Raw genomic sequence first — 26,390 nt, forward strand, 5'->3', positions numbered from 1 at the left:
GCATGTCATAGTTACACACCTCAAAGATAAATTATACGTATCAATGCAGTTTTGTCAGTTATACCTCAGTAAGGGTGGAAAGAATAAAAGCCCTTCTCCCCCCCCCCCAAAACCCAGATGTGACAAGGACAAGAAGAAGCCAGCAGGGGAGAGACCCTTTCCTGGCTGTGGTCAGGAAGAGACCTTGGGGTGGGAGAAGGAGTTCTAGTGACACTGTCCTACAGTTCGCAAGTGGAGGAGGGGGCATGAGGAAGGGGGGGGCCCTTGGCTGAAAGGCCAGGAATTATTCTGCAGAGCCTCCCGAAGGAAAGCCGGTGCTTCCAACGCCTTAATTTTAGCTCAGTGAGACCCTTGGGATCTATGTCAGACTTCTTACCCTATTATCTCACAAAACTTCAGATCCTAACTTTGTGTTACAAGCTCTAAGTGCACAGTAATTTGTTACAGAAACAACAGAAAACCAGCACGGGGTGGAGAAAGATACACCAGGTAATAAGTAAACCCAAATGCCTACGTTAATACCAGACAAAGTAAATTTAAAGACAAAAATGATACCAGTGATAAACAGGGACATTTCATACTGATGAGAGGGTCAGTTCATCAGGAAGATACAATAACCATAAAAGTTTATGTACCGAGCAAGAGCCCCAAAATACATGAGGTAAAAATGGACAGAATTAGGGGGCCCCTGGGTGACTCAGTGGTTAAAGCCTCTGCCTTTAGCTCAGGTCATGATTCCAGGGTCCTGGGATCGAGCCCCGCATCGGGCTCTCTGCTCAGCGGGGAGCCTGCCCCCCCACCTCCTGCCTGCCTCTCTGCCTAGTTGTGATATTTCTCTTTCTCTCTCTCTCTGTCAAATAAATTAAAAAAAAAATTTTTTTTTAATGGGCAGAATTAAAGAGAGTAATAGACAAATCCACTCTCACCAGCTGGAGACTTTAACCCTTTCTCTCAGCAGTTGACAGAACCATTAGGCAAAACAAATCAGTAAACCAGTAAGGACTTAGACCTGACCTGACACTTTTAGAACACTGTACCCACATTTAGCACACACGTCCTTGTGCACACAGTACATTCACTGTGTAGACTACCTGCCGGGCCACTAAACAAGTCTCCATAAATCTGAAAGGATTGAAAGCCTACCTGGAGAAACAAAGCAAGTTGTGCTAAGTATGTTCTTTGTCCACAATAGAATTAAATTAGAAATAAGTAGCAGTAACAGGTGTTTAAGAAACAGAAACTAAAATGCTTCTAAATAACCCATAGATAAAAGAAGTCCTGTGGAAAAAGAGAAAATGTTTTGAAGTCAAGGAAAATGAAAAGCACAGTTATGTCAAAATTTGTGTCTTGCCCCTACAGCAGAGCTCAGAGGGAAGGACCTGTCTTTGCAAGACACGTTCAACATCCAGAGTGCTGTCAGCTGTCCCTGAGAGCTGTTCCTTCCTTCCTTTGTGGAGCTGTTTTTCCCTGAACCAGTGATAGCATTTTAACACATGTATTCACTAGCATTGCAGTGTCTTCCTTTCTAGACTCCGAAAGCCCGCCCAGGACTTGAAAGACTGCCGTCCTCTTGGGCATTCCGTCTCCTGGTTTGAGCACAGGCCTGAATGAGGGACTGGGAATAGGCCTCTTGTCCACGACAGCGCGGTGGAGGCGGGCAGGGTCGGGGCCGCGAGCCCCCCCACAGCTGAGGAAGCCAAAGCCCCAGGGTCACGCAGTGAGCAAGTGACGAAGCCAGCTTTCCAGTGCTCCTTGCGCCTGTCCTGGCAGGCCCTCAGCTGCGGACGGAGCTCTCCGCATTAGAGACAAGCGTCTCCGCTTGGAGGAGCAAAACTGATACCAGAGTCAACAGTAAACCTTCAGCAGGTCCCTAAACATCGCCTTCTCCGGAGGATCGGGGAGGGCAGTTCTGAGCTCTCCGAGGCTTTTCACAAAAGCCTCCACGAAGCTGCCCACAGGGACCCACCCCACCCCCACCCCCGCTTTCTGTAGCAGGTGGAAAGAGCTAGGCCCAGGCCTGTCAGGCGGCTGTGGCCGAGCAAGGCGGCAGTGAGCAGGCGAGGGGGCAGGTGGGGACCACCGCAGGTCCCACTCCCAGCCCCAGCCGGCGGCTGCAGCCTTGCTTCAGGGCTGAAGGCCGGGCCATGGCCCATGGGAGTGCCGTGGGGTGGCGCGGTAGCTCAGCCGCCCACGCCGGGAGGTGGGGGCTCTGCGCTCTGAGCCTCTCGTCTCTTCTCCCTGGGTTTCAGTTTGTAACTGGGGTTTGTTTCCCCTTTGTCTCTGGTTCAGCTTCCTTTTCCTGTTTGGTCTTAAGTAGAGTCTAAAAATCAAGTAGCTGCCCTCCGAGGGTCTGTGGTCCTCTGATCGGCATAGCCTGTGGGTGGACAGGACTCACCTCCTCAGGGTTCCCTGTGCTTGAGCCTTTCAGCCATGGCCACGGGGTGAGTATGGGGACCAAAAAGGGGACAGAGGAATGTCAAGAGGAAACCTAGACTCACAATCGTGTAGAGCTGAAGGGACCATAGAAATCATCCCAGACCCTCTTGTTATACTAAGGGGGAGATCAGGGACCAGAGGGCGAGGGACTTACCTGGGGTCTCAGGGCAAGTTAGGCAGAGAGCCCACCCCCTCTCCATCTGCTGGTGTGTCATTACATGGGCCCATGCCCCTCTATGTCTGTGATCTGTAATGGCTTCTGTGTTGAGGGCACTGCTCAGAAGTCAGACGGCTGCCTTGGATTATACACGGGCTCTGAACCATCTAGGGGGTTGTGGTTGGCTCTGAGGTCCTGGGCTCTTCTCTTAGGTTGTTTTCCCTGAGTACTGGGCAAAGAGGGAATCACTGAGGTTCCTTTTTATAGGAAATGTCAGGAACTGACTAGCAGAGTCCTGACCTGCTTGAGAGACTGGTGACCGAGGCCATCGGCCATCAGACTCCCACCACTCCGGCTGTGCACGGGTGACAGCCAGGCCACGCTGTGTGTGTCTCCTTGTGGGCACTCTCTCTGATGTTGGGGTAACACCTCAGCTGTGATTCTCCCCACCCTGTGACCCCAGGAAACATGGTCGGTGATAAGACAATTCTGTCCCCCGGGAACTTGGGGTGTCAACTTGATTAACTCAGTACTAACTTTGTGTCGCCCTCGCTGTACAAAGTGCTGCTTCACTGGTTTCCTTACTTGGTTCTGTTGGCCGTGTCGGTAGATCAGGAAGGTATCAGCACTCGGCTTTTGAGGAGGAAGAAGCCAGCCTCTGGAAAGCAGAGGCGCTGGCCTAGGGTCGCAGGCGTTCTGGAAGCGTTTGGCAGTGAGCTAATAGAGCTGGCCCCGCGGCGAGCGGATCGTGGCCCATACGTCTTCTGCTCCAAGCAGGTATTTTGGTGAGGGGGCATCGCAGCCTCGGCCAGCCTGTCGGAGTGCTTTCCTCTTGGCCCGGAGTCGCCAGGACCTGGGAAACGCTGTCTCCTTGTCATTGGCTTTATTCCTGCTCCTTTGCAGCCGGTTTTCTATCACTTTAGTAATTTTCATATAATTCCAAAGGACTTGTGGGTGGAGCTGTGGAGAACCAAATACTTTGATTTCAAAGGCGTGTGCACTTCCAGAGTGGGTGAGGACCAGAGTCGTTCTCAGCTGTGAATTACAGTGTGAAAAGCTCAGGCAGTTTACTCTACCCTGTCCACTGCCGCTGCAGAAAAACGAGTCCGAAGTAAAGGGGGAGGAAGCAAAACAGGTTTTTTTAAGGTTTTTGAAAATAGTAAGAGTCTTAGAGTCTCCATCTTGAAGGGCCCTTAGAGCCGACCCACAGTCGGGCTACCAGGTCAGTGGTGCTTTGGGCCTCTTACCCTCCACTTCAGCCAAATTAACTGTTTTTTATCTTTGTAAAGTATTCTTCAGGATCTCTTTGAGGGGAAAAAAACGTGTATTGGCAATGTTGGTCTTGAAGTCTGGATACTTCCTAGCGAGTCTGTTTTGAGGTACACAGATCAGGAAACTGAGGCAGAGAGCGCTGGCAAGACTGGTCTGGTGAAGGAGGTGGTGGCCCAGCCAGGCGGAAAGCCTGGGGTCCTGCTCAGCCTGCCCACACCCAGCCGGCGGGGCAGCGTCAGTAGCCACGAGCAGAGCTACCGGAAAACCTGCAGGCTTTTTGGTCCTCCTGCTGCTGACCTAACGGGGTACGACATCTAGATTCCGTTCACTCGCGTGCCTGTAGCAGGCATCCACAGGGCCTTTGGTTCATGGAAACTTCTTCTGGTGCCCACTGTGGCCACCCAGAAGCCAAGCAGCATTTCCCCGAGCACTTGGCCATGGGCTGGGAGCGGGAGTGCACGGAGCCCATGGCAGTGTCCGGCCTGCCCAGAATACGCTGGCAGCCTTGCCTTTCATTCTGTCGGCAGTCCTGAGGGCTGCTTCCATTGCACAGAGGAAGAAACCAAGGCAGAGAAGGAGCGACTTGCTGGGAAACATAGCCTTGAGCTCCGTGTTGGCTGCTGGCTCCGTGTTGCCCTTCCACACTGAGAGCTGCTCTGCTCGGGCATGCAGAGACGCACAGGGTCAGGGGGACAGCACTCGGGAGTGGAGAGCCCGCGAGTCCCCAGCGCCACATGGCACACACAGTGATGAGTGTAGACGGAAGGAACAGCAGGAGTTGAGACATTCGGGCTGTCGGGACCGACTTTGAGGAGAAAGTGGGACCTCAGTTGAACTCCAAAGGATAGTGCATGATTTTCAGAAAGGCACCGAGCGGGGCAGGTGGGCAGCTCAGTGAGTTAAGCCTCTGCCTTTGGCTCAGGTCATGATCTCAGGGTCCTGGGATCGAGCCCCGCATCAGGCTCTTTGCTCGGTGGGGAGCCTGCTTTCTCCTCTCTCTCTGCTTGCCTTTCCTCTTGCTTGTGATCTCTTTCTCTGTCAAATAAATAAATAAAATCTTAAAAAAAAGAAAGAAAGAAAGAAAAAGGCACTGAGCAAGCATCCCAGTCAGCGTCAGCCAGGGGCTGCTCCAGGCGCCAGGAAAACGGGAACGAGAAAGACCGTCCTGTCCTGAAACTGCACTGGGGGCAGGGTAGGGAGCGGACGCAGTCAAGAAACCATAAGCCAGAGACAGAGACACCAAACTGCACTAGAGGCTGGTTGCCAATGACCAGGCCGTCGCCTCACCCAGCGCCCAGGTGGGGGACCTTTATCCAAATACCTCCGCTGTGACGTCGTGAAGCCACCGTGCAAAACTCTGGAGATGGAAGCATGGGGGGAGGCATATAGAGAGGGACAGCAAGTGTAAAGACCCCGACGGGAAGAGTTCGGTGAGGTCAGGGGTCAGGGAGGTTGAAGCTACGTGAACCAGGGGAGAGGGAAGGCCAACACCAGCCAAGACGTGGGCAGGCCTTCTCATGCAGAGCCCACAAGCCTGGTGAGGGGGTTCGATTTTGTTTGTTGCGTCGTGGGAAACCTTTTGGAGGGTGGTAAGCACGGGGAAAGCCAGTCATTCGAGTGGCTCATGATCTGTGTTGTGGCAGGAGCGGAGGCAGGGAGCCCTCCGGCCGGGCTTAGAGTCCAGTCCAGGTGAGAGGGGGCGGTTGGGGCTGGGGAGGGGACAGTCAGTGCAGGTGGGGAGCAAGAGCCAGGCTCGGGATGCACCGTGGAGATGCGGCCCCCAGGACACCCCGCTGGGTCGCCTGTGGGTGTGCAGGAAGTGCATCAAACCAGACTCAGGTGGCCTGTGGTTTCCCTTGCCACGGTGGCGGTGGGGGGCGCCATGTAAGCAGCTGGAGTGCCAGCTGGAGGGTCCATGGGGGTTGTGAGCCTGTGCAAGACAGGCTCCCAGTAAATGGTGGTCGAACGAGTCTGCGCTGAGTGGGAACCCGCTGATTCCAGAGTGTGGCAGGAAGGGCCACGGGAGAGAATGTGTCTGCCCCTTTCTGGTGGAGCCGCTAATTTCAGTCCCTTCCCTGGCCTCCCTCTTGTCCTCATTGTGTTTCGTTGGTGTTTGGTTTTTTCTAAAGGCTTATCAGCTTCCAACATACTACATAACTTATTTATTATTTTTAATACTTTATCTCTCTCTCCACACCTGTAAAATCTAAGTTCCAGGAGGGGAGGGGCTCTTGTCTGTTTTGCTACATTTATCGAGTTGCTGGATTTAATCAACTACGTTGGATGTGTGTGCTGGAGATGCCCGGCCTACCGAAGCTCCTTCTCAGTGCAGCTTCCCGTGTGGCGTGGTGGAGAAGAGGCCAGAGAGCAGACGTTTTTCTCGCTCTCGGGTGGTGGAGGCACCAAGGCTCTCCGTCCAGTTGCTAGCCGGTTGGCTGCTCGGGTGCGCTGATTGCCCCTTGTTCCACTGCCCTCAGTGTTGAATGCGTAAAGGTGTGAGAAGCCTCACACAGCCCAGGTCCGACCCACACCTCTGCCTCCACAGCAGGGCTTGAAGACTGCCTCTAAGAGGAGCATTTCCCGAATGTGTTGTCGTCACAGGCGAGTCAGAGTCCAGAGCTTACAGTCAGACGGGCCATCGGAGAGCGCGCTGTTCAACAGCTGCTCCCGGGGGCGTGTAGCTGGGTCACTTGGAGAGCATTTTGAAACTTCTCTGACTTCTCTTGTTCCAAAGAATCAGATGTGCCTCCAACTGAGACACATTACCACATGGGTTCCGGGCCACTCTCATGAGAGTGTGTGGTGTTCCTCGGGTGTCCTGGGCTGAAGACGGCTGGCAGCCAGTCTCATCCAGTGGTTTACTTTGGTGGCTGAACCCAGAAAGGCAAAAAAGAACAAGTTATCCTTTCTAGAGTGTTCCGTGCCAGGCACTGTGATATATGCTGTATTTAATCCTCATCCTCTGAGGTGTTGTACTGTTGGTCCCAGCTGGCAGGCAAGAACAGGGCTCAGCAAAGAGGTCACTCACTCCAGGTCACGGTGGTCTCACCTGACAGTGTTGGATTTGAAACCAGATCTCATGTTCTCAAAAGCTAAGCTTAGCTGTAGCCTCTTGAAGGAACTCACCCCGAATTGCAGAGTCAAGGTTAGGACCAAGGCCTCCTAATGATTGTTATCCTGCAGTCTCTGATCTCACACCGTTCATCCACGAGAGACACAGAGACCTCCTGTGCCCTCCTGTGGCACCCTGCGCCTGTGTCTGTCAGACCCACCCAGGTCATGGGTCACTCCTTTCAGCCTGTCCCTGCGCTTGCTCAGGTGTGTAATGAACCGAGCCGATTGCCATGCTAATGATCGGGGGATCTGCTGGGGCTCAGCCAGGCCTCATTCCTCAGCTATCAGTTTATCCTTGGAGATGAGCCTACTGCCCCAGTCCTGGGTCCAGCCAGATCTCCGTAGCTGCCCCAAGGCTATGTTGAAACCCGTTCCACAGGTAAGCAGAATCACAGACTGCGAGGACACAGGCATGTACCGGAATTTATAAACATTTCTGAGGTTTGAGTGGCCCCAGTGTCCTCATGGACTGTCGGGCGGCTCCCCACAGAAAGGGTTATGTTGGTGGCCTGGAAAGAAAGTGTGGGAAGTGGGTGTGAGACAGCTTCTGTCTGAGAATGTCAGACTCTCGCAACAGTTGGTTGGAGTGTTTTTTCCAGATTCCACTAGACTCCACAGAGAAGTGGAGAACAGCTGTCCAAGCATCTGGGCCAGTGGCATTATAGCAGAGAAAAGGCAAACATCTCGATGGTAGGTGACAGAGCAGGCTGACCCCCCAACCAGTTCGGACGGAAGGAAAGATGTCTGGGCTCACGCAGAATTCAGTCTTCGTGCGGCCAAAGCCTTCCTTTCATTCTGACCCAAACAGTCGGCGTTTGAGTTTCTGCGTTTGAAAACATGCAGGCCTCACCCACTGCTTTAGTTCCCGTAGTTCAGCCGTTCTCAAATGTGGTCAGGAGAACCGCCCTTTTAGGGTTTTGTGAGTCAAAACTATATTTATAATAACATGAAGACATTGTTTGCCTTTTTCACTCTTATCTCACAAATGCACGGTGGAACTTTCCAGAAGCTACATGACATGTGTTGACATGGTCACTGTGATAGGTAATGAAATGGGTGCTTGTGCATTCTTGTGTTTTAGAAAGTTCTCAGTTTTAGTTTCAACTGTGGTGACTACAGACCTACTTAAGCTATGTAAACAGAAGCTTTTTGGCATCCTCAGTAGTTTTTATGGGCGTAAAGCGGTCCTGTAACAAAAAAGTCTCGAGAACCTCTTTTGTAAAATAGCCCATTATGAGCGTGAGCTGCAGGAGGCGCACGCAGAATCGGCCAGCCTCCAGTTCAAGACAGCGGCGCCTGCGGGAGAGGAGGGGCCCTGAGATCGGGGGCGAAGGTGCCCGGTTTCACTTGAGGTGACACCACCTCCCAGACTGAGTGGTGGGATTGTGGGAACCCACTTCTCACAGGTATGAAATATTTCAGAATACACATTTTAAGTTGAGAACCTAACATTAAACATATTTCGAGCCTGTTGCCACTTAGAAGGAAAAAAGCCACCCTATGAATGGTTGACTAATTCTCAAGGGGGGAAAGCACCTTTCCACTGGAGGGATCTGGTGGCCATTCCCTTAATCCACTTTGCGTCTGGAAGAGGAGGCCACTAGCATTGGGTGCCTCCTGCTGGGCTGGGGTCCAGTAAGTACCACCATCACCTGTGCTGGGTTCTCGCCAAATCCAGTCATGAGAAACAGTCCAGAACGTGGACAGCCTACAAGGCAATTGGCCTGAGCTCTTCACACAAAAAAGTCAACATCGATGAAAAAGAGAAAATGGCCTAACATTCTAGCTTAGGAGAGAAAAAGCAGACAGTGCAACCAGTGTCATGCGGTAGATCATGAACCCCTACAAATCAAACATTTGGGGGGAAATTGGGTGACTTTAAGGTGGGCTCTGTATTATCTATTAGTAAAGTATTTTCTTAAATGTAATAATGGTATTTAAGTTATACATTAGAATGTCCTTATTTTAAAGAAATGTGTGCTAAAAAACCTTAGGATTGAAGTATCACGGTATCTGCAACTTTCAAATGGTTCAGAAAAAAAACAAAACCATAGAAGAGATAAGTCACGTGTGGTAAAAATGCTTTACTAAGTAAAGCAGAAAAGCCCTGTTGTATGGCAGAAAGGAAGATCTATGGTCTAGACACGGCCCTTCCACGTAACAGCACAGGACCCTAAGAAACACTCCCCTTCTCCAGGCCTGTTTCCTCCATCTGAATAAAGTACTTGTCATTATCTCTCAGCTCTGACAAAGCTGTGATTCCAAGTCCCTGTGTTCCTCGGTCACCGAACTGAGACATCGCGGTGTAGGCAAATGCTAAAGCAGACATTTATCCGAAGGTGTTTACTGAGCAATCACTAGTCACAAGCACTGGGGCTACCGGGATGAGCAATATTTTTAAAACAAACCAAAAAAGAACTATCCTCATGGGGGACAGAGAAAACCAGCAGACCTTCAGTACAGTGATAAGTGGCGTAAGGAAAGGTGAAGCAGCTCCTTCTCAGCGGGAAGTGATGGCTGTCAGGAGACGACACGGAGGACAGGCGGAGGAGGGACCCGGCAGAGCAGGGCATTTGAGCTGCCTGGCATCAAGGCCTGGCTGGCGGGGCCCCTCCTGGGGATGAGCCCAAGCTCTGGACGCTCCACAGGACAGAACCTGACAACCCAAGTCCCGCCTGGACACCCGAGGTGATTCTCCAGGCCACAGGGAAGAACCTGCTGGAGACCTTGGTTTCCTCTGTAGAGACTGACAGAATAAGGGGTCATGCCAGCTCCGCGTGTGGGTACAGAGGCATGTCACGCTGATTCCACCCAAGTCTCCGCTCACACAGGCATGCCATTACCAGAGCCAGCATTTGCTCACCCAAGATGGTAGCTGGGGGCCGATCATGTTAGTAAACTGTGCTCCGGTTTATCTCCTCAGACGTATCCAAGCTCCAAGAAACTGAAAACCTAGTCAAGAAAGATCACGCCCCTCATTTTCCAGAGCCTTGCGTGTGCTCCCCTGAAGCCAGGTCGCCAGCTAATGACAGGCCAGGCCCAGGCTCCCTTCACTGCCACACCGTCTCTGTGATGGACAGTGTGACTTGATGCCCCGGGCCTGTGTTTCTGATACCTCTCTGGTCCCTGGCTCACACCAGCCCCCCAGATTTTTCCTTTCTGCCCCTGTTCACTGGGAACGACTGGCCAGAAAAGGGGCAGAGTAGAAATGAACCAAGCTGCTAGCACTGGCAGCCAACGGAAGGGGGCAGCAAGGGGCCAAGAGGACTAGAACGAGGGCAAGTCTGTCCCCTCTGGCAAACGGAAGGCCAGCGGTGGCCCTGGAGAGAGGGACTGGAGTGGAGCGGGTAGGGGGCCTGCACTCTGCTGGTGGGGCCCGGAGCAGACGGCCCAGCAGGCGAGGGCCGAGGGGTGCGGCGTGTGTTTGTGGAGGCCGAGTTGAAGGGTGAGTGGGAGCACCCAGCGAGTAAGGCCCTAGAAGCCAGAAGCAGAGGCCTCCCGAGAAGGGAGGAAGACGGGGTCCGAGCTAGTGGTGCCTGTTGTTGGGGACAAGTCACTTCATGTAACGCGGGGACAAAGGTGATCACTTGCTCATGAGGGTCGTTGAGTATCCCATGACAGCACACGGGCTTTGACACGAGGGACCTGCACATCAGGCAGGAGGGGCACTTCATGCTTCAGAGAGAGGGTGACGAAGGAGAGGACGGTCCCCTCTGCGCCTCGCCGTGCTGCTGGGGGGAGCCTCGCACGCCAGAGCGCCCAGACAGGTTTCCACGGCCCCCACCTCCCGCGGCGGCTGCCCTCCTGCTGGCTGAGGGGCTTCCTTCCAGATGATTCTCAGCCTGCTTTTCAAGTCCACTTTCATCACTTTCATGTTGAAAGTAAACAAGTCAGGACTTTACCAGCCGCCTCAGAGTCTGGCTCTGTTTCTGCTTGGCTTTGGGAACATTTATTTGTGGCCACTTCTCTCTGGCCTCCCCTGTTCCCTCGTCACTTAACTAGTTCACTCAGCGGCTGCTGAGCCTGGGCTCGCGAGGGCCATGGCCCTGGACTCCATCGGGAAGGCCATGCGGGAGCTGATGGCTCACCCTGGGGCCTGCCCTCAGCAGCTCTGCTTGGGAGGAAGATAAGTCAAAGAGCTATCGGCAAAGCTTGAACGTGATCAGAGGACACAAGGCCAACAAGGGGGCCAAGGGGCAGACGCACACGTGTTGAGCACGCGGACTGTACTGGATACTGGGCACCTGCACAGAGAAAGATGCCTCCATTTTCTTGGCTCTGTTTTACGGAAGAGAATTCCTCCCGCAGAACCCCGTGATTTCCCTGTGACGGCATTAGCATGCCCATTTCGTAAGTGTTCATGTTTCCTGCTAGACTGTAATCCCTTCGGGGCAGGGACATGTTCTTTTCCTCCCCAGAGACTTACATCCTGCTGTTCCCTTCATAGTTACCAAGTGAATGGGAATGAACCAGATGTTTGCTGAAGGCCGTGGCACTTGGCCCGAGCTTTAAAGAAAAGGTGAGGCGCAGACCTGTGGACACAGGAGGGAGAAGAAACCTTAGGCAGAGGGAACTACTTTCTTCTTCAGTTTCTTGAGTAATTCTGGCAAGTCCTTTTAACTGGCCCAGCGTCAGGAGGATGCTTTCGCCATCAGACCTGGCTTTACCGCCAAGCTGCCGTCTGGGCCATGGACAGACCGCCCTTCCTCACACTTGGCACCAGGCACGGTGTGGGCAGCCCAGTGTCCGGAGAGCACAAGGAATTTGCTCTGTCGTCCTGGAACACCCAAGGTAAACAGGCGGGACAGGAACTGTGGACTAAGCCTTTGACCACCCCACAGGGAAGCCTGTCTTGAGGAAGTGGTCCCTGCCTTGGTGGCACTCATGCCCAGCAGAGGAACCCAAGGTAGAAGGCTGTTGGACGTCCCCTGCCGTGAAACCTGTTCTGTGCCAAGGCATAGGATATGCCAACTGGGTTCCACGAAGGACCATCTACCTGAGCCTGGGGCTTCCAGGAGCGCTTTCTAGCAGAAGTAACATGGGTCTCAGGTCTGTAGGATTGAGCAGGAATTACTGGGAAGCTAGGCTAGGAAAAGCATCCCAGGCGGAGGGAACAGCACGAGGCCCTGGAGCAGCGAGGCCATGGAGAATGGGGACAGTGAGTCCTGAACAAGGTGGGCAAGGCACAGAGTGTGAGGGCCCACGGGGCTGCCAAGAGCAGGGATCGGACCCTAGTCTTCGATGTAGGCTGCAGGGCTCCCGGTACTGCTCTCAGTGCTGACGCTCGGGAAGGCTCTCTGGAGGAAGGGTCTGAGAATTTGCGTTTTAATGAGCACCTCACCTGATTCTCACGCCACACACAGTTTTGAGAACCGTGAGTGCAAAGTAAAAAGAGAAGAAAGACTAACTGGTTCACATTGGGGAGCACCAAGATTTAAAGTGGTTTTACCGGGGCACGTGGGTGGCTCAGTGGGTTAAGTCTCTGCCTTCAGCTCAGTTCATGGGGAGCCTGCTTCCTCCTCTCTCTCTGCCTGCCTCTCTGCATACTTGTGATCTCTCTGTCTGTCAAAAAAATAAATAAAATCTTTAAAGTGGTTTTACAGTCTGGTTTGGAGCAACGGCCCCTTGAGAACACGGTGAAAACCTACTTTGGAAAAAGTTGTACACTCACTTTTGCAAATAATTTCAGGGAGTTCTTAGACTCGTTAAGCCTTTCTGGGGCCCCCTTTTTAAGCACCCCTCCTGTAAGTGGCGAGTAGAAAACCTCGAACGAAGAAGCCTTCAAGAAGCACCAGAGAGAAGTGGGAGCCAGGGAGGAGGCAGAGGCAGGAGCAGGAGACATCACATCTTCAAAACTATGGGCATTGTCGCAGCATTGTTCAGTCCGAGATGAGAGGTTTGAGGACTCCAGAGCAGTCGCCTGCCCTGGGAAGCGTGCGCCAGCGACCTTGCGCGGAGCTGTTTAAGTGTCCGTCAGGGACAGAAAGCTGGTTCCAGAGGGGCCTGGAGCATGAGCAAGTGGCAAAGAAATGGGGGAAGCAGGCAGGCAGGAGCCTGATGGAAGAGAAGGAAGAGCCAGAGGGAGCAGCGGGGGTAGCAGTGGGCAGCTGCTCACACGGACTCACATCAGCCAAACTCACGTTCATGGGTGCTTATTGGGTGCTTAACCCTGTGACGGCTGTTGAGTGAAAGATGAAGAAGGAGCTCTCAGGAGGGCGATCGCTGACCCCGGTCTACCCGGGATGTGCCAGATAACCTGCCTCCCGGGAAACCCGTAGCCCCAGGCAGACCCTGTCCCCAGTCCTGCTGGGGAGACAGAGGGACAGTGTGATGACTTGATCTGTCTGCAGGGGGCAGCCACATCAGGGCTGAGCAAGAGGCTCTGGCGGAGCTGGGGGACAGGGAGGTACAATCCTTGGCCCTGCAGGAGAGATCTGAGGACAGGGCACGTGGTTCCTTGGCCAGAGGGGCTGGGAAGAGCAGCCCACCCTCACCCAGAACAGCCTTTAGTCTCTCCAGGCCTGGGCGTGCAGGGGGGTGAGGCCGAGGGCTCCTGCAGAAGCAGCCGCCCCCCCGGCACTGGGCATGGTGAGCACCTCAGATCCCAGGCGTCTTGAGACAGACAACATTGTTGGGAAGCCGGAACAGATGCTTTTATGTGGCAGCTGCTCACTGTCTGAGAATAAACCGAGTGGCACTGTAAATGGGACGTTGGGACGTTCCCACGGGCCCACGGTCATAAACGCACTCACTCAGAATCATGCATTCCACACACACTTGGTGTCTGCATCATAGAAGCCACCAGGGTTACGAAGGGGAAAACAGTGGGGTCCCGCCTTCGAGGCACTCACAGTCTCCTGAGGAAGGGGTGTGTACGCGGACCCAAAGGACCAGGACCAACGAAAAGGGCTGTGATACACCTCAGAGACAGCCCGGGGCTGCAGGAGCCACCTCCTGCCTGAGGGGTCCCCATGCTGTAGGGGTCCCCATGCTGTGCCCCCAGCCCCCAGCCCAGGCCCAGACGTAGTTCTCCAGCAAGCATCTGTGGTTAGCCTCGTTCCTCTGTCCTTAGTTGAATTTACACACTGTCCTCTAAGTTTTTGTTGAAAAAGAGACCCACAATCACAGTTTCTCTCCTCTAAGGCTCCTAACAAAAGGGTTCTTCAAAGCTTCGTCAGTGTCTCATGTGCCACTTGGAGGGAAATGCAGGCTTCAATTTTTTATAAATTCCTGTGCCCACAAGTACCCGTGCGAAAGCCCAGATGACAATGGGATTGGACCATTTGTTCCAAAAGAACCTTCTTCTGGGAGAGACATTCTGGTGGTTCCTCCTGCTCAGAGCAGGCTTATAGGTCCCCAGGAGGAAAAGTCCACCGACCTAGTGACGCAGCACCATAGAGAACAAACCAGACACTGAGTTTTGGCTGATTCCCCCCGCTAATCAGCTGGTGGTTCTGATCACAGAAAGACAGCCGGTCAGAGAGGAAGCCCTCCTCAGAACTAACCTCAGCTTTCCCTCTGGCTTCCTGCACTTTGGGGTTCCTCAGAGCTGGGAAGGGCGGCAGCTCTGAGGCCACACGGGCAGGGCGACGGACGGTTATGTGCGACGGCTGGGGGGGAGGGATTGCCTGTTTGCATTCATGTGTGTGTTTGCATAAATGGTTTACTCATTTGTCCAGTAATGTTTTTAAAAGAAACATTTCTCTGACTGCCCTCAAATGATAACTGATCTAGACAAATGAAGCGTATGATGCCTGTGGTTAGTACAGGGTTTTCATGTCCAGGGAAGATGCGGAGAAGACCGTCGTCTCGATGGAGCTCAGAGACAATGTCCAGGCTGGGCAGCAAACAAGATTTTATTAAAACGAGTGCCTGGGTGGCTTAGTTATTAAGCGCCTGTTTTTGGCTCAGGTCCTAATGCCAGGGTTCTGGGATTAAGCCCCAAGTCGGGCTCCATACTCAGCAGGAAGCCTACTTCTCCCTCTCCTACTCCCCCTGCTTGTGTTCCGTCTCTCGCTGTCTTTCTCTCTCAAATAAATAAATTTTCTAAAAAAAAAAAAAAAAAAAAAAAAGATTTTACTAAAACAGAAATCCCAGAGGGATATAAACAAGGTGAATTGTAAGTAGAAGAAATGGGTATTTTCTTGCCTTTAGGTTTTGTTGTGATAAAATAAGCCTAGACAGGCGCCATTCAAATAGGAAAAAAAGAACCTGTTCTTATTTTGGCTAACTCCAAGTTCAATTCGAACCTGAAGTGTTAACGACAAGGAACTGTGGCCATAACTAGAATAAGAAAATGAGTTCTTGGGCGCCTGGGTGGCTCAGTTGGTTAAGCGTCTGTCTTCGGCTGAGGTCGTAATCTCGGAGTCCCCAGATCAAGTCCTGCATCGGGCTCCCAGCTCCACGGGGCATCTGCTTCTCCCTCTGACCTTCTCCCCTCTCTTGCTCTCTCTCAAATAAATAAGGAAAATCTTTTAAAAAAAAAAAAGAAAAAGAAAAAAAGAAGGAAAAAAGAAAATGAGTTCCTGGGTTCTTGGTGTTTCAGCACGTAGCAGGGGCGGGCACAGTGGTGGGTACCTTCCACCGTCACGTAGCAGAGGCGGGCACGGTGGTGGGTACCTTCCACCGTCACGTAGCAGGGGCGGGCACGGTGGTGGGTACCTTCCACCGTCTCCTGCAGCACCGGGGAGATGGGAGCCCAGGCCCGCGCCAGCCCCCAGGAGCTGCGGTTCCCCGCAGACGCTGTTCTGGCCTCCCGGCCCCCGCCAGCTCTGTGCCTCCCCCACCGAGAGTCCCACATCCCCTTCCTCAGCTCGCCAGGGGCTGAAGGTCTGCGTCTGAAGCGTTTTCTTCAGAAAGTCACCCGGCTTCCCCAGTCCCTCCAGTTCACCAAAGCGTGCCACGAGTTGTCTCCTTTTCAGGGTCATTGCGAGCTCTCTGAGGTGAGCAACTGTCATGTTCGCCTCTGCGTCACTAAGTGTATTTGACCCGCTGGCATCTGTGCTTGTCAGACTGAGATGAAAACCTGCCACCCCGACGTGGGACCCAGACGCTGCGGGAGCACGCGACAAAGCGGGCCTCACCGGAGGAGAGTGACTGGCAGCTTTGTCCTGTCGATAACGGTGGGGGGAGGGCCACGTGTCCCTTCAGTTGTCCAGTGGACTGTCATGGGCTGTTCCAGACACTCTGTAACGAAAGGACTGTGAGTGCTGTGTCGCTCAGAACGAGGGAGGCGACGGCCTCACAGCTGAAACCACATCGCAACCAAGTGGGCTGCTTTGGAGAGCAGTTTCTGTCAAAGGCTTCGCCTGCACGCGGCTGCTTTAGAAGGCAAGCTGCACGGGACAGGAGAATGTCCCCTCTAGGCCCTGAGGTTCTGCAGTGAGTGACGTGCCAGGCTCTGGGCCCGCAGAGAACCAGATGGGCATGGCCCACCTGCGCAATGGCAGGGCCGTGTCTCTCTGGTGCTCCCAGAAGCAGACGCCAAGACCCTTCAGATGATGACGTGCAAGAGGTTTACAGGGAACCGTCCGTGAAGGACGGAGGGAGCAAGCAGGGGGAGCCCCAGGCCAGGAGGCAGGAAGGGCGCAGGGCTGAGTAAGAGGCATGTCAGGCTGGTGCAGGGCTCCGCGGAAGAGCCGCACGTCAGGCAGGAATGAGCCGGCTCCCGCTACACCAGTCATTGGTAGAGGACCCTGAGATCATGACCTGAGCCGAAGGCAGCGGCTTAATCCACTGAGCCACCCAGGCGCCCTATTGTTTCTAATTCTTAAATTGTATTAATATGGCCATCCTTTCTGGTAACCACCACTTCTCACTCTTCTGGGCATGCCTACCTAGAACAAGCACGCCTTACCTTTTCAGTTTGAGCCTTTAATATGCTGGAGACTAAGAAACGACACGTTCTAGGCCATCTGGCTCCTATGCGAGTGGAGAGGCCAGCGGGCTCTGAGACACCCTCAGAACGCCCTGACAGGAGCTGTAGCACTGATCGTGACGATGACCATCTTCTCTCTCCGGGGGCTTCTAGTGTTTCTTCCCTGCTTTTCTGTCATGTTCTGAACAGAGGGAATGTCTTCAGCGAAGTTGGATGCAGCTATTAGTTTTACTTGTATTGCTGGGTTCTCTAGAAGGTCATCTATTCATTTGATATCTGCACAGCTTGTAGGATAGTATCGTGTCATGGTATCATAAATAGAACATTTTGCTGGATGTTGTGAAGAATATTATGTGCTTTAGAGTCAGACAGAACTGGTTGGAAATCCCAAATGTAATCCCTGAATACCTGTGTGAATTCGTGAAACTCTTCCTAAGAGTCTGAGCCACCCTTTGCTTGTCCACAGAATGGGGGCAGTGAGTGGCTGTCCTGAGTTGTGACAAGTAAGTGCTTTAATGCAGTGTCTTATTTAACATAGTGCCTAGAATGTTGTCGGCAGTCGGCAAATTAGAATTAGAGTTCCTTTCTCATCCAGCACTTTTTTCCTGAGAGGAAGGCTGTGCGTCTTTTGTAAGCCATGTAAGCTGTTGGCACAGACCCTCCTTTGGTGGTCGTTGGAGAATGAGAACTCATAGATCAGCCCCTCCAGGGACAGTTGGATGCTCTTGGTATCAAGGGGCAGTTGGCCTCTAGTTCAGAAAAGGGAAAGCCTCAGAGCAGAGCCTGACGCTTAGCTTTTCTCTTGGTTTGCAGCGAACAGAGTATCTGCCAAGCCCGGGCTTCCGTGATGGTCTACGATGACACCAGTAAGAAATGGGTACCGATCAAACCCGGCCAGCAGGGATTCAGCCGCATCAACATCTACCACAACACTGCCAGCAACACCTTCAGAGTGGTCGGGGTCAAGCTTCAGGATCAGCAGGTGAGCGAGGGAGCAACAGGCTGGGCTCGTGGGCGTACCCCCCCCACACACACACACACAGTGAAAAAAGTTCAGGAAAAAATAAGGTCGGGATTTGGGGTCGGAAGGTCTGGGTTCACATAACGCTGCGCGGTCTCAGACTGCATGGTATGAGACCTTGAGCACACACTCTTTTCTGAACGTTGTTTTTCACATCTGTCTTGCAGAGACAGTAATCCACATGCAGTGTACCTCACTGTGTGTCATTATCCCATTAGAATAAAATAATAGACGGGAAACAGCTGTGGAAACGCTACTGCAGGCCATGTTAGTGTCTCCTTCCGCCTGCACAGCCGTAAGTGACGTGTTGTGAAGATGTTTGGCTCCTCAGCCCCCGAGTCTTCCTTTGGAAAGAATATCAGGATGGTTGGGGGCGCCCGGGTGGCTCAGGGAGTTGAGCGTCTGGTTCTTGTTTCAGCCCAGGTCATGATCTCAGGGTCATGGGGTGGAGCCCCACTGTTGGGCCCTGCGCTGGGTGTGGAGCCTGCTGGAGATTCCGTCTCCCTCTGCCCCTTCCCCTCCTGCGCTCGCTCTCTCTCTCTCTCCTCTCTCTGTCTCTCAGAAATAAATAAATAAATCTTTTTTGAAGACTCTGGGATCGTTTCTGCCCCGAATGGTACCTCCTGAGCGAATCAGACAAGATGGCGAGTGTACTGGCTAATTCCGTGCAAACCCAGGGCCAGCCCCAGCAGAAGGAGCTGTGCCTGTGTAACCCGAGTACTCTGACGTGACACAGACTGAAACACACGTAGAGGAGGAGACCGTGTAGCTTCGCCACAGTGACTTTGGCTACCGCTTCACGGTCTGCCTCCAGCTCTCTTCGAACAGACTGACAAGGACGTTTTCAGCAGTGAAAGGAATGCTTCTGCGGTTTTGGCACTTATGAAAAACTCTACTCAAATAACCCCTCCTGCCATCCTTTGTTGGTCAGGGCCTTGCTAAATTGAGCAGCAGGTTAGCTGCTATCTCGGTAAGAATCAGCACGTTAGCCATTAGAAGACAAAGAACAAAAACTGAGGACTCTGTTTTTAGTATGTTGCCTGTTGAATGGGTTTCTGCTTTGGCCAAAACGGCCCTGTTAAGTTTCAGATTCTTGGGGCCGAAAGGGACAACCCCAATGAAAGGTCCAACCTGGAACTCTTGGTACCTTGAGAGGTGTCACTTTCCCTTGTCAATGAGCCATAATGGTAGAAAGGGTTTTCTAGAAACCTTCTGGAGGCTGCTTCCCTGTTCTTCCAATTCATTGGTTCTGTCTCTGCCTTTTAAATGTACACTGTGCTATATATTACAGGATACATATGGCGACAGTTATGGGCACGTGTCCCCAACACCCATGGGTTGGTATAGCAGAGCAGTACCTCCCTGCTACGTGCTTTGACTTCAGGTCCATTACCTAGTGCAGCTCCTGGATCACAGTGGGTGTTTCCTGAGTGATCCCCTTTACTATGTATGGCAAGTTTCCCCGGCCCTCACACCTCATGGCTGCCCTCCAAGGCGTGCCAGGAAGCCAGCATGGTGTGCTGGAAACGCCCCGGCCCTGGAGAACCAGATTCCATGCCACCGACATGCGCCTTGTGCATAGGAGCCTCGCGCCTCCCTGCCCCTGTCCCCAGAATCCACGCGCCGAGGCTCGTGTGGGAGACCTTTTCCCCACACGGGGAGGGACTGGTGGCAGTCCTCAGTGGCCTCCTGGGTAAATTCGGAGGCTGTGTTGTGTTGTGGGAATCTAACTAAGAGATTCCCAGAGTCTGACGGAGAAGTTACCAGCACAGTCACCACTTGGAATTGCACATTCAGGAGACAGGCTCCTAGAATGTGGCTGAGACTCTGTTCCCCAAAGCGATGGAGCGTACGTACATAGTATACATACCTGCATGCATACATACATGTGTACATACATACATGAGCACACGCACATAGCAGCACACAAGGGATCCTTAGGAAACCAGGGCGTTAGAGAATGTGGCCAGAAGCCTGGTCCACAGAAGCTCCTGTGACCTCAGGAGAAAAGACTGATTTTCACAGATCTGTCTCCCAGTCTACCTGGACTGCAAGATCAGACACGTCAGATGGAGATCCCTCAGGTTATAACCAGGTCAGAATATGTTACACGTTTAACGTGATTATGGTTCCTGGAGCACTTTTCATGTCTATTACTTTAGTCTCCCGGGAACCCCAGAGGATAACAGCATAAGCATGTACCAGCCCCACTGTGCTAAATGGGTAGGCGTAAAGCCCGGTGATCATTTATGGGAGAAGGGACAAGTACATGGCAGTATCGTCTGCTAAGGGCTAACCCGAGTCTCACATTGCAGGTGGGAAAACATCAAAAGATTTTGAGTTTAGAATGAATTATGGCCACCATAAATGTTAGTGAGTTTTCAGGCTGAATGAACAGTAGAGGTCCAGAAGGGAGCTACAGTCCTGCTCTGCTCTGCCCTGGTCACACTACACCGAGAACACTGGGACCCAACGCAAGTGCCACAAGCTGGAGTCTGTAAGGGGAAGGGTGTCTGGTCTGGTGAGAGGTCTGCAAGCAAGCTGAAGGGGGCAGGGCCGCGGCCCTCAAACCTCTGACGGGCTGCGTGGGGAGGAGAAGGCATGCTTCTCTTTGAACCCTTGAGACAGGGCTAGGAGTCCTGTGTGGACACTGTCAGGAAGAAGGTAGCTCGGTGGCCAGGAGCACGTTCTTTCGTGCATGCTGTTGGAGGGTGAACACATTCCTTTGCAAGCCCACGAGCTAGCTGGCTGCTTGGTGAGAACTCTGGGAAGGATGTGCCTTTGTGGAAGGGTAGAGATTTAGATGAGGTGAGACCTTAGGAGCCTTCACCAACCAACAGGTTCTAGGGGTTTGTTTTTTGTTTGTTTGCTTTTTTAAGATTTATTCATTTATTAGAGAGAGCGAGCATGGGGTAGGGGAAGAGGCAGGAGAGAGAATCTTGAGCGGACTCCCTGCCGAGTGTGGAGCCCAGCGCGGGCTCAGTCTCGTGACCCTGAGACTATGACCTGAGCAGAAATCAAGAGTTGGACACTCAACTGAGGCCCAGGCACCCCAAGGGGTGTTAGATCTAGGTGAATGTGTGGATCAGGAAGATTGTTTTCCATGAGTAAGTTTCTTTTTTTGTAGGGGCTCTTGGCTGCTTATACCTCAGAAGCATGGTGCACGACATTTGGAATTTCTGGGCCTTCTCTTGGAAGACAGGGAAGGCCCTCTCTCTCGGTCCTGCACCCCTCCCCCGAACACGGCACCTGTGGGCTCTTAAGGAAAAAAAGTAGGACCTTTTTAAAATAAGTTTATCCTGGGGTGCCTGGTTATCTCCATCAATTAAGTGTCTGACTCTTGACTTTGGCTCAGGTCACGATCTCAGGGTCGTGGGACTGAGCCCTGTGTCAGGTTCTGCTCTGAGTGTGACCCCTGCTTGGGACTCTCTCTCTCTCTCCCTCTCCCTCTGCCCTTCCCCTCCTCCCCCGCCCCCTGCTTATGGGCTCTCTCTTTCTCTTTCTCTCAGTCTCTAAACTAAACTAAACTAAAATAAGTTCATCCTTCAGCAGTTGTGCGGATCAGTCCTTCCAGAGCCTGGAGAATTATTTTAAAAATAAAGCTGATAAGGACACAGGCTGAACATGGGAGTGTGAAAAAAGGCAAGCCCTCCAAACACGGGAGGGCAGGCTACCAACCGGAAAGAGCTGGTGTGACTGTATTAGTGTTAAATAGGAGAGGCTTCCAGACCAGAAGCATTACGAGAGGTAAAGACGGACCTTTTCATTGATGAAAGGTTGATTAAAAGGAAGACCTAATAATTCTAAATTTGTACACACCTAATAATATATCTGCAAATATATAAAGCAAAATCGGACAGATCTAATGGGAGAAATAGACAAATCCAGAAGCAGAGCTGGAGGTTCTAATCGTCCAAGGTTCATAACCTCCAAGAAACTGACTGAACAAGCAGAAAGAAAGTCAAGAGATAGAAAATTTGAGTAGCATCATTGGCCAACTTGACCTAATTTGCATTTATGAAACTATAGCCAACAATGGCAGAATGTACAGTCATCTCAGGTGCGAACTGAACATTTCCCAAAACAGACCATTCGCAGCAGTTGTGGTACACTGCAGTCTTCTCTCATCGTGCTTCGAGATCCCTTAGCCATTCTTTTTTTTTAAGATTTTATTTATTTAGTTGACAGAGATCACAAGTAGGCAGAGAGGCAGGCAGAGAGAGAGGAGGAAGCGGGCTCCCTGCTGAGCAGAGAGCCCGATGTGGGGCTCGATCCCAGGACCCTGAGATCATGACCTGAGCCAAAGGCAGAGGCTTTAACCCCCTGAGCCACCCTGGCGCCCCAGCCATTCTTGACATAAAGTGGTTTCCAGACCTCCTTCCATTGAAAACATTTCCTTCCGGCTTGCTCTGGTTTTGTAATGTCCACTAAAAGTACAGCCCAAAAATGGAAACACCTGCACACAGAACTTCCGGTACGGCCTTCCCGTGGCAGAAAGGAACAGGTCTGCTGCCTCGCTGTGGTCCCTACACCGCCGTGAATGTGCTCTCCTCTTAAGAGCGTTTTAACCCGAGGTCACTATGCATACATGCAACAAAACCTCCAGCTCTTTTCCTGAGGATTCGGAGCTCAACCTAGAGAGAGACCCGCCCCAGCCACGGGGGTATAGACGCTGGCCAAAATTACCTTGTGTCAAGATGTGAAACAGCTGCATTTTCATTAGCGGATTCAGCTCGCCTGTGCTCTCTCTCTGGACCGTACAGTGACCCAAACGCACCTTCCACATGGCTAGGACCTGGATGTTGGCCATATCACATCTGCCGTCCTCTGGCCTTAGCCACAGCGCGGCAGGATGGAGCACTAGAGGAGAGCGGTCGAGCAGAGGCCACGTTGTAGTGGCCAGCCCGCGAGTAGGGGGCTTGGCCACGTCCCTCGGCATCTCTGAGACTTTCCCTGAGCTCCCCTTCCTGACCAGGGGGGCACAGCAGGCAGAGTTGTCTCTAGCTTCAGGTCACAGAAACCTGCAGCCCCAGAGCCGAGGAGACCTGAGCAGTCCTTCTCAACGTCTCATGAAACAGGCTTTTCCCATCGCGTCGCCCACAGCCTCCTCCAGACTCTGCCTAAGTACTTCCTCTGTAGGGAGCTTGCCGTCTCAGCACTGACAGCCTGCTGTGTGCTCTCACACGCCCCATGAGGGGGCCGGGCCGCAGCCAGGGCTCCCTCTTCCCACTTTCCAGGCCGGAAAACTGATGGCTCGTAAGTCCTTGAGGTTGGCTCACGTGACTCCAAGTAAAGAATAAGCACTCCAGGCCTCGCACTGCCTCCCTGAGCCGCACTTACCACCTGTCACCTTGAAGAACTTGGAAGTCCTTCTCTGTCAGTTGTCTGAGAGAGCAGCTCTGAGTTCAGGCAGACCCGGCGCGGCTGCCCTGACTGCTTGGGAGCCCCCGAAGTTCTGGGCTCAGCCCTGGTCTACTTTACCTTGCACTGCTGGGCCTGGCTTGCTCCTTGCAGACAGTTGAGGTTTGTTGATTGACTAATAATGCTATGCATTAACTTTTCTGAGTTATCTTTTTAATTAATAACCCATTTATTAATGCACCCTAAATGTTAGACACTGTGCTTGGCTTTGGGAGGCATAGATAGGAACTAGGTGAATCTACCCCAGGGTCTCCAGGCCTGGAAATCTAGATAAGGTATGCATCGCAGTGTGGCCTTCCTAGTAACCCCAGTAGGTCAGTAAAGCATTATTACCCCCATTTTATAGTTGGAGAAACTGGGCCCCTAAGAAATGCCGTGACCGCCTTGGGTGACATGGCTGGACGGAGGGACCGGCCCCTGGGCTCGGGGAACCTGACTCCCAGCTCAGGCCTCTCATCTGGAGGGCGGGACTACACCGCATTGTTAGTGAGATGAAGTAGCTGGTTTTCAACCCCTCAAGGTTCTGGAAGTCATCCTGAAAAGCTGCCTGGCCTCACTGTCCCCTTCTCCTGACCCCACCCCACCTCCCGGTCCTCTGCTAGTTCCAGGGGACACAGTATCCCTGCCCCGGAGCCGCGCTCTCCAGCTCACTGACTCCCCTCGTATTTACTTACACGTATTTCTGTCTCTTTTCCCCTCCAGGTTGTGATCAATTATTCAATCGTGAAAGGGCTGAAGTACAATCAGGCAACGCCCACCTTCCACCAGTGGCGAGATGCCCGCCAGGTCTACGGCTTGAACTTTGCAAGTAAGGAAGAGGCAACCACGTTCTCCAATGCCATGCTGTTCGCCCTGAACATCATGAATTCCCAAGAAGGAGGTAAGTGGGGCTTTGTCTCGGCCCAGTGCCGAGACCCCTCCTTCCCCCACCTCCCCTGGCCCTGGCTCCCTGGGGTCCCCGCCGTAGCTGCATCAGGCTGAGGTTACGTGGGCTCTCAGAGAGGCCTGCTGCCTGACTCCCCCTCGAAGGGGCATAGTAACAGTTTGAAGGAGAGAATGGTGCTCACATCTTGCTGTTTGTGAGTTACGGCTTCGTACTGATGCGTGCCTGAAGCTAAATGTCCTGATGGCTCACGAGCGTCATCTTCCTTCTGTATTCTAAAACACGTATTTCAACGGGCAGACTCCATAGCTCAGTGGTTAGAGCACTGGTCTTGTAAAACACATATTTAGCAGAGATGGGAGGGAACAAGCAACAATTTGAATTAAAGTTGAATTAAAGCATTCATTCACGTCATTAATGAACTTGTACCGAATATTCACTGAGCGTAGGAAACTGGCCAGACCGAATAGGTAAGAAATGCATAGATGGTGTCCTTCTGCTCAAGATGCACCTGAGCAGATAGCTTCGTGAACTGCTAGCACTGGGGTCGTGGTGAGTGCTCCAGCTCGGGGTGGGCAGACTTAGGGAACCCCGAGAGGGACGCCTGGGCTGCAGTTTGGAAGGGCGAGGAGCTCCCAAGGCAGAGGAGGGACAGCAAAGGTACCCAGCGCATGCGGGAGAGTGCCCTGCAGTGTTTCTGGGGCCTCGGGCACACACAGGAAGGAAAGTGGACTTGAAACCTCACAGTGAAGGGTCCCAAGGACCTAGAAGGGGGCTGGGGCCAGGCTTGATACTTGGAGTAGCCCAGTGGGCCTGGAGGAGGGAGCAGGGCGCGGCTGGCAGAAGTTTCTAAGCAGAGCAAAAATGCATGTGGCTTATTGGAAAGTCGCAATGTTAGCTTCAGGGGGACACAGAAGCCTTCTGGGGTGCAGGTGTCTTGACGTCCACGCATACAGTCCCGCGCTTCGCTAGAGGTCTTAGCCTTGGTAGAGCGAGTCAGGAGCAAGGTTATGTTTGCGTCCTGGTTCTGCCGCGCTCCGGCTGAGGACAGTTTGGACAAGTTACTTCATTTTCGGGGCTTCAATTGTCTTCGTCGGATGGGGGTGATAGAGGTTGTTTTTAAGTTTTTCACTGGGTGGAGTGTGCAATACCTAGCAGGCTGCCTGACACACAGCAGTCACCACTGTTGGCACTTGACTGTGGTGTCACTAGCATTGCGGCTGCTACCAGAGTCAGGGTGCGAAGGGGGACATGGTGCTTAGAGGGAGACGGCTCTTATAGACCTGTGGGTCCTGACAGATGGCAGCTGTGGGACCCAGTGTGAACCCTCGGAGATTTTTTTCTAAGTAAATAAAGAACACGATTTGAGTTTGCTCCCCGGGGCTCACACACAGAACGGGGACTTGTGGAACGTTCTCCCCGCCTCAGAAAGGCTCCAGGGTTTATGGATTTCCCGCTGAAAATTTGGGACACATGCTGGGAAGCTGCGCGACCACAGCTGAAGCATCGTAAGCACCCGACACAGTTTCTCAGGCTGTTTTCCACCGGAGAGCCTCATACTTCTGGTAAAGTGAGCTGGGTTTACGGTTTCTGATCCGAGCCGCCTCACCTGCCCCAGCATGTGAGAGCTCGACTTTATTGGGTCTGGACAGGTAGACACGCTGAGAGTCAAAAACAACATTTTAATTTAATCAGACCAGTAACCCTTGCAAAGCAACTGCTCATTAAATAGAAACTACTAGTTGCTTTCTTAAGTTTACCATAGTCACAGGGAAATTAGCTAATACGACCCTCATTTCCAAACGAGAAACCTTTAGAAGGCAGTCCCTCACGCGTGTCAGCTACGAGCCCGACCTCCTCTGCCTCCTTTGGGCAGGACGCGCGCCCTCGTCGGGGCAGGGGTAGGGCCCGCGTGTGCCGCGGCTTTGTTGGCAGCTCACACCGTGAGTAGCGGCGGCCTGTCCCAGTTCGCTGGCTGGGACCCGATGTCCTGCTCCGGCAGGCGTGCCCTCTGGTGGACGGAGATGCGGGCCCCTGAGCGAGTTCGGCGTTTCCTTGCCCTGAGGTGTGACCTTACCGAGCAGCAGCGGGAGGTGCGCAGCCCGACTAGCTGTTGCACGCATACATGGCGGCAGCCCCGGCCGCCGCAGGTCCCCAGAAAGACCGCATCCCTCTCCCACTCCCGCAAGGACAGGGCACAGCAGCTTCT

General features: G+C 52.9%; 1 protein-coding gene across 7 annotated transcripts in view; it reads left to right on the forward strand.

Annotated features, from left to right (window-relative positions):
* The window catches only part of EVL (Enah/Vasp-like), a 139,634-nt gene that overhangs the window by 69,655 nt on the left and 43,589 nt on the right, over positions 1 to 26,390 (forward strand). For 2 of the 7 annotated variants that reach the window (XM_045073608.1, XM_045073611.1), the window contains exons 1-3: positions 11,604 to 11,770; positions 17,670 to 17,838; positions 24,001 to 24,178. In XM_045073608.1, coding sequence (XP_044929543.1) covers positions 11,619 to 11,770; positions 17,670 to 17,838; positions 24,001 to 24,178 — 499 coding nt within the window. In that variant the 5' untranslated portion in view covers positions 11,604 to 11,618. Of the gene's footprint in view, positions 1 to 2,283; positions 2,442 to 11,589; positions 11,771 to 17,669; positions 17,839 to 24,000; positions 24,179 to 26,390 lie in introns of those variants that run through there. The other 5 variants (XM_045073640.1, XM_045073629.1, XM_045073637.1 and 2 more) reach the window with 4 other exon arrangements.

Source organism: Mustela putorius, unplaced genomic scaffold, assembly GCF_011764305.1.
Source record: "Mustela putorius furo isolate JIRA1106 unplaced genomic scaffold, ASM1176430v1.1 tig00000129_pilon_pilon_pilon, whole genome shotgun sequence".
NCBI lineage: Eukaryota > Metazoa > Chordata > Mammalia > Carnivora > Mustelidae > Mustela > Mustela putorius.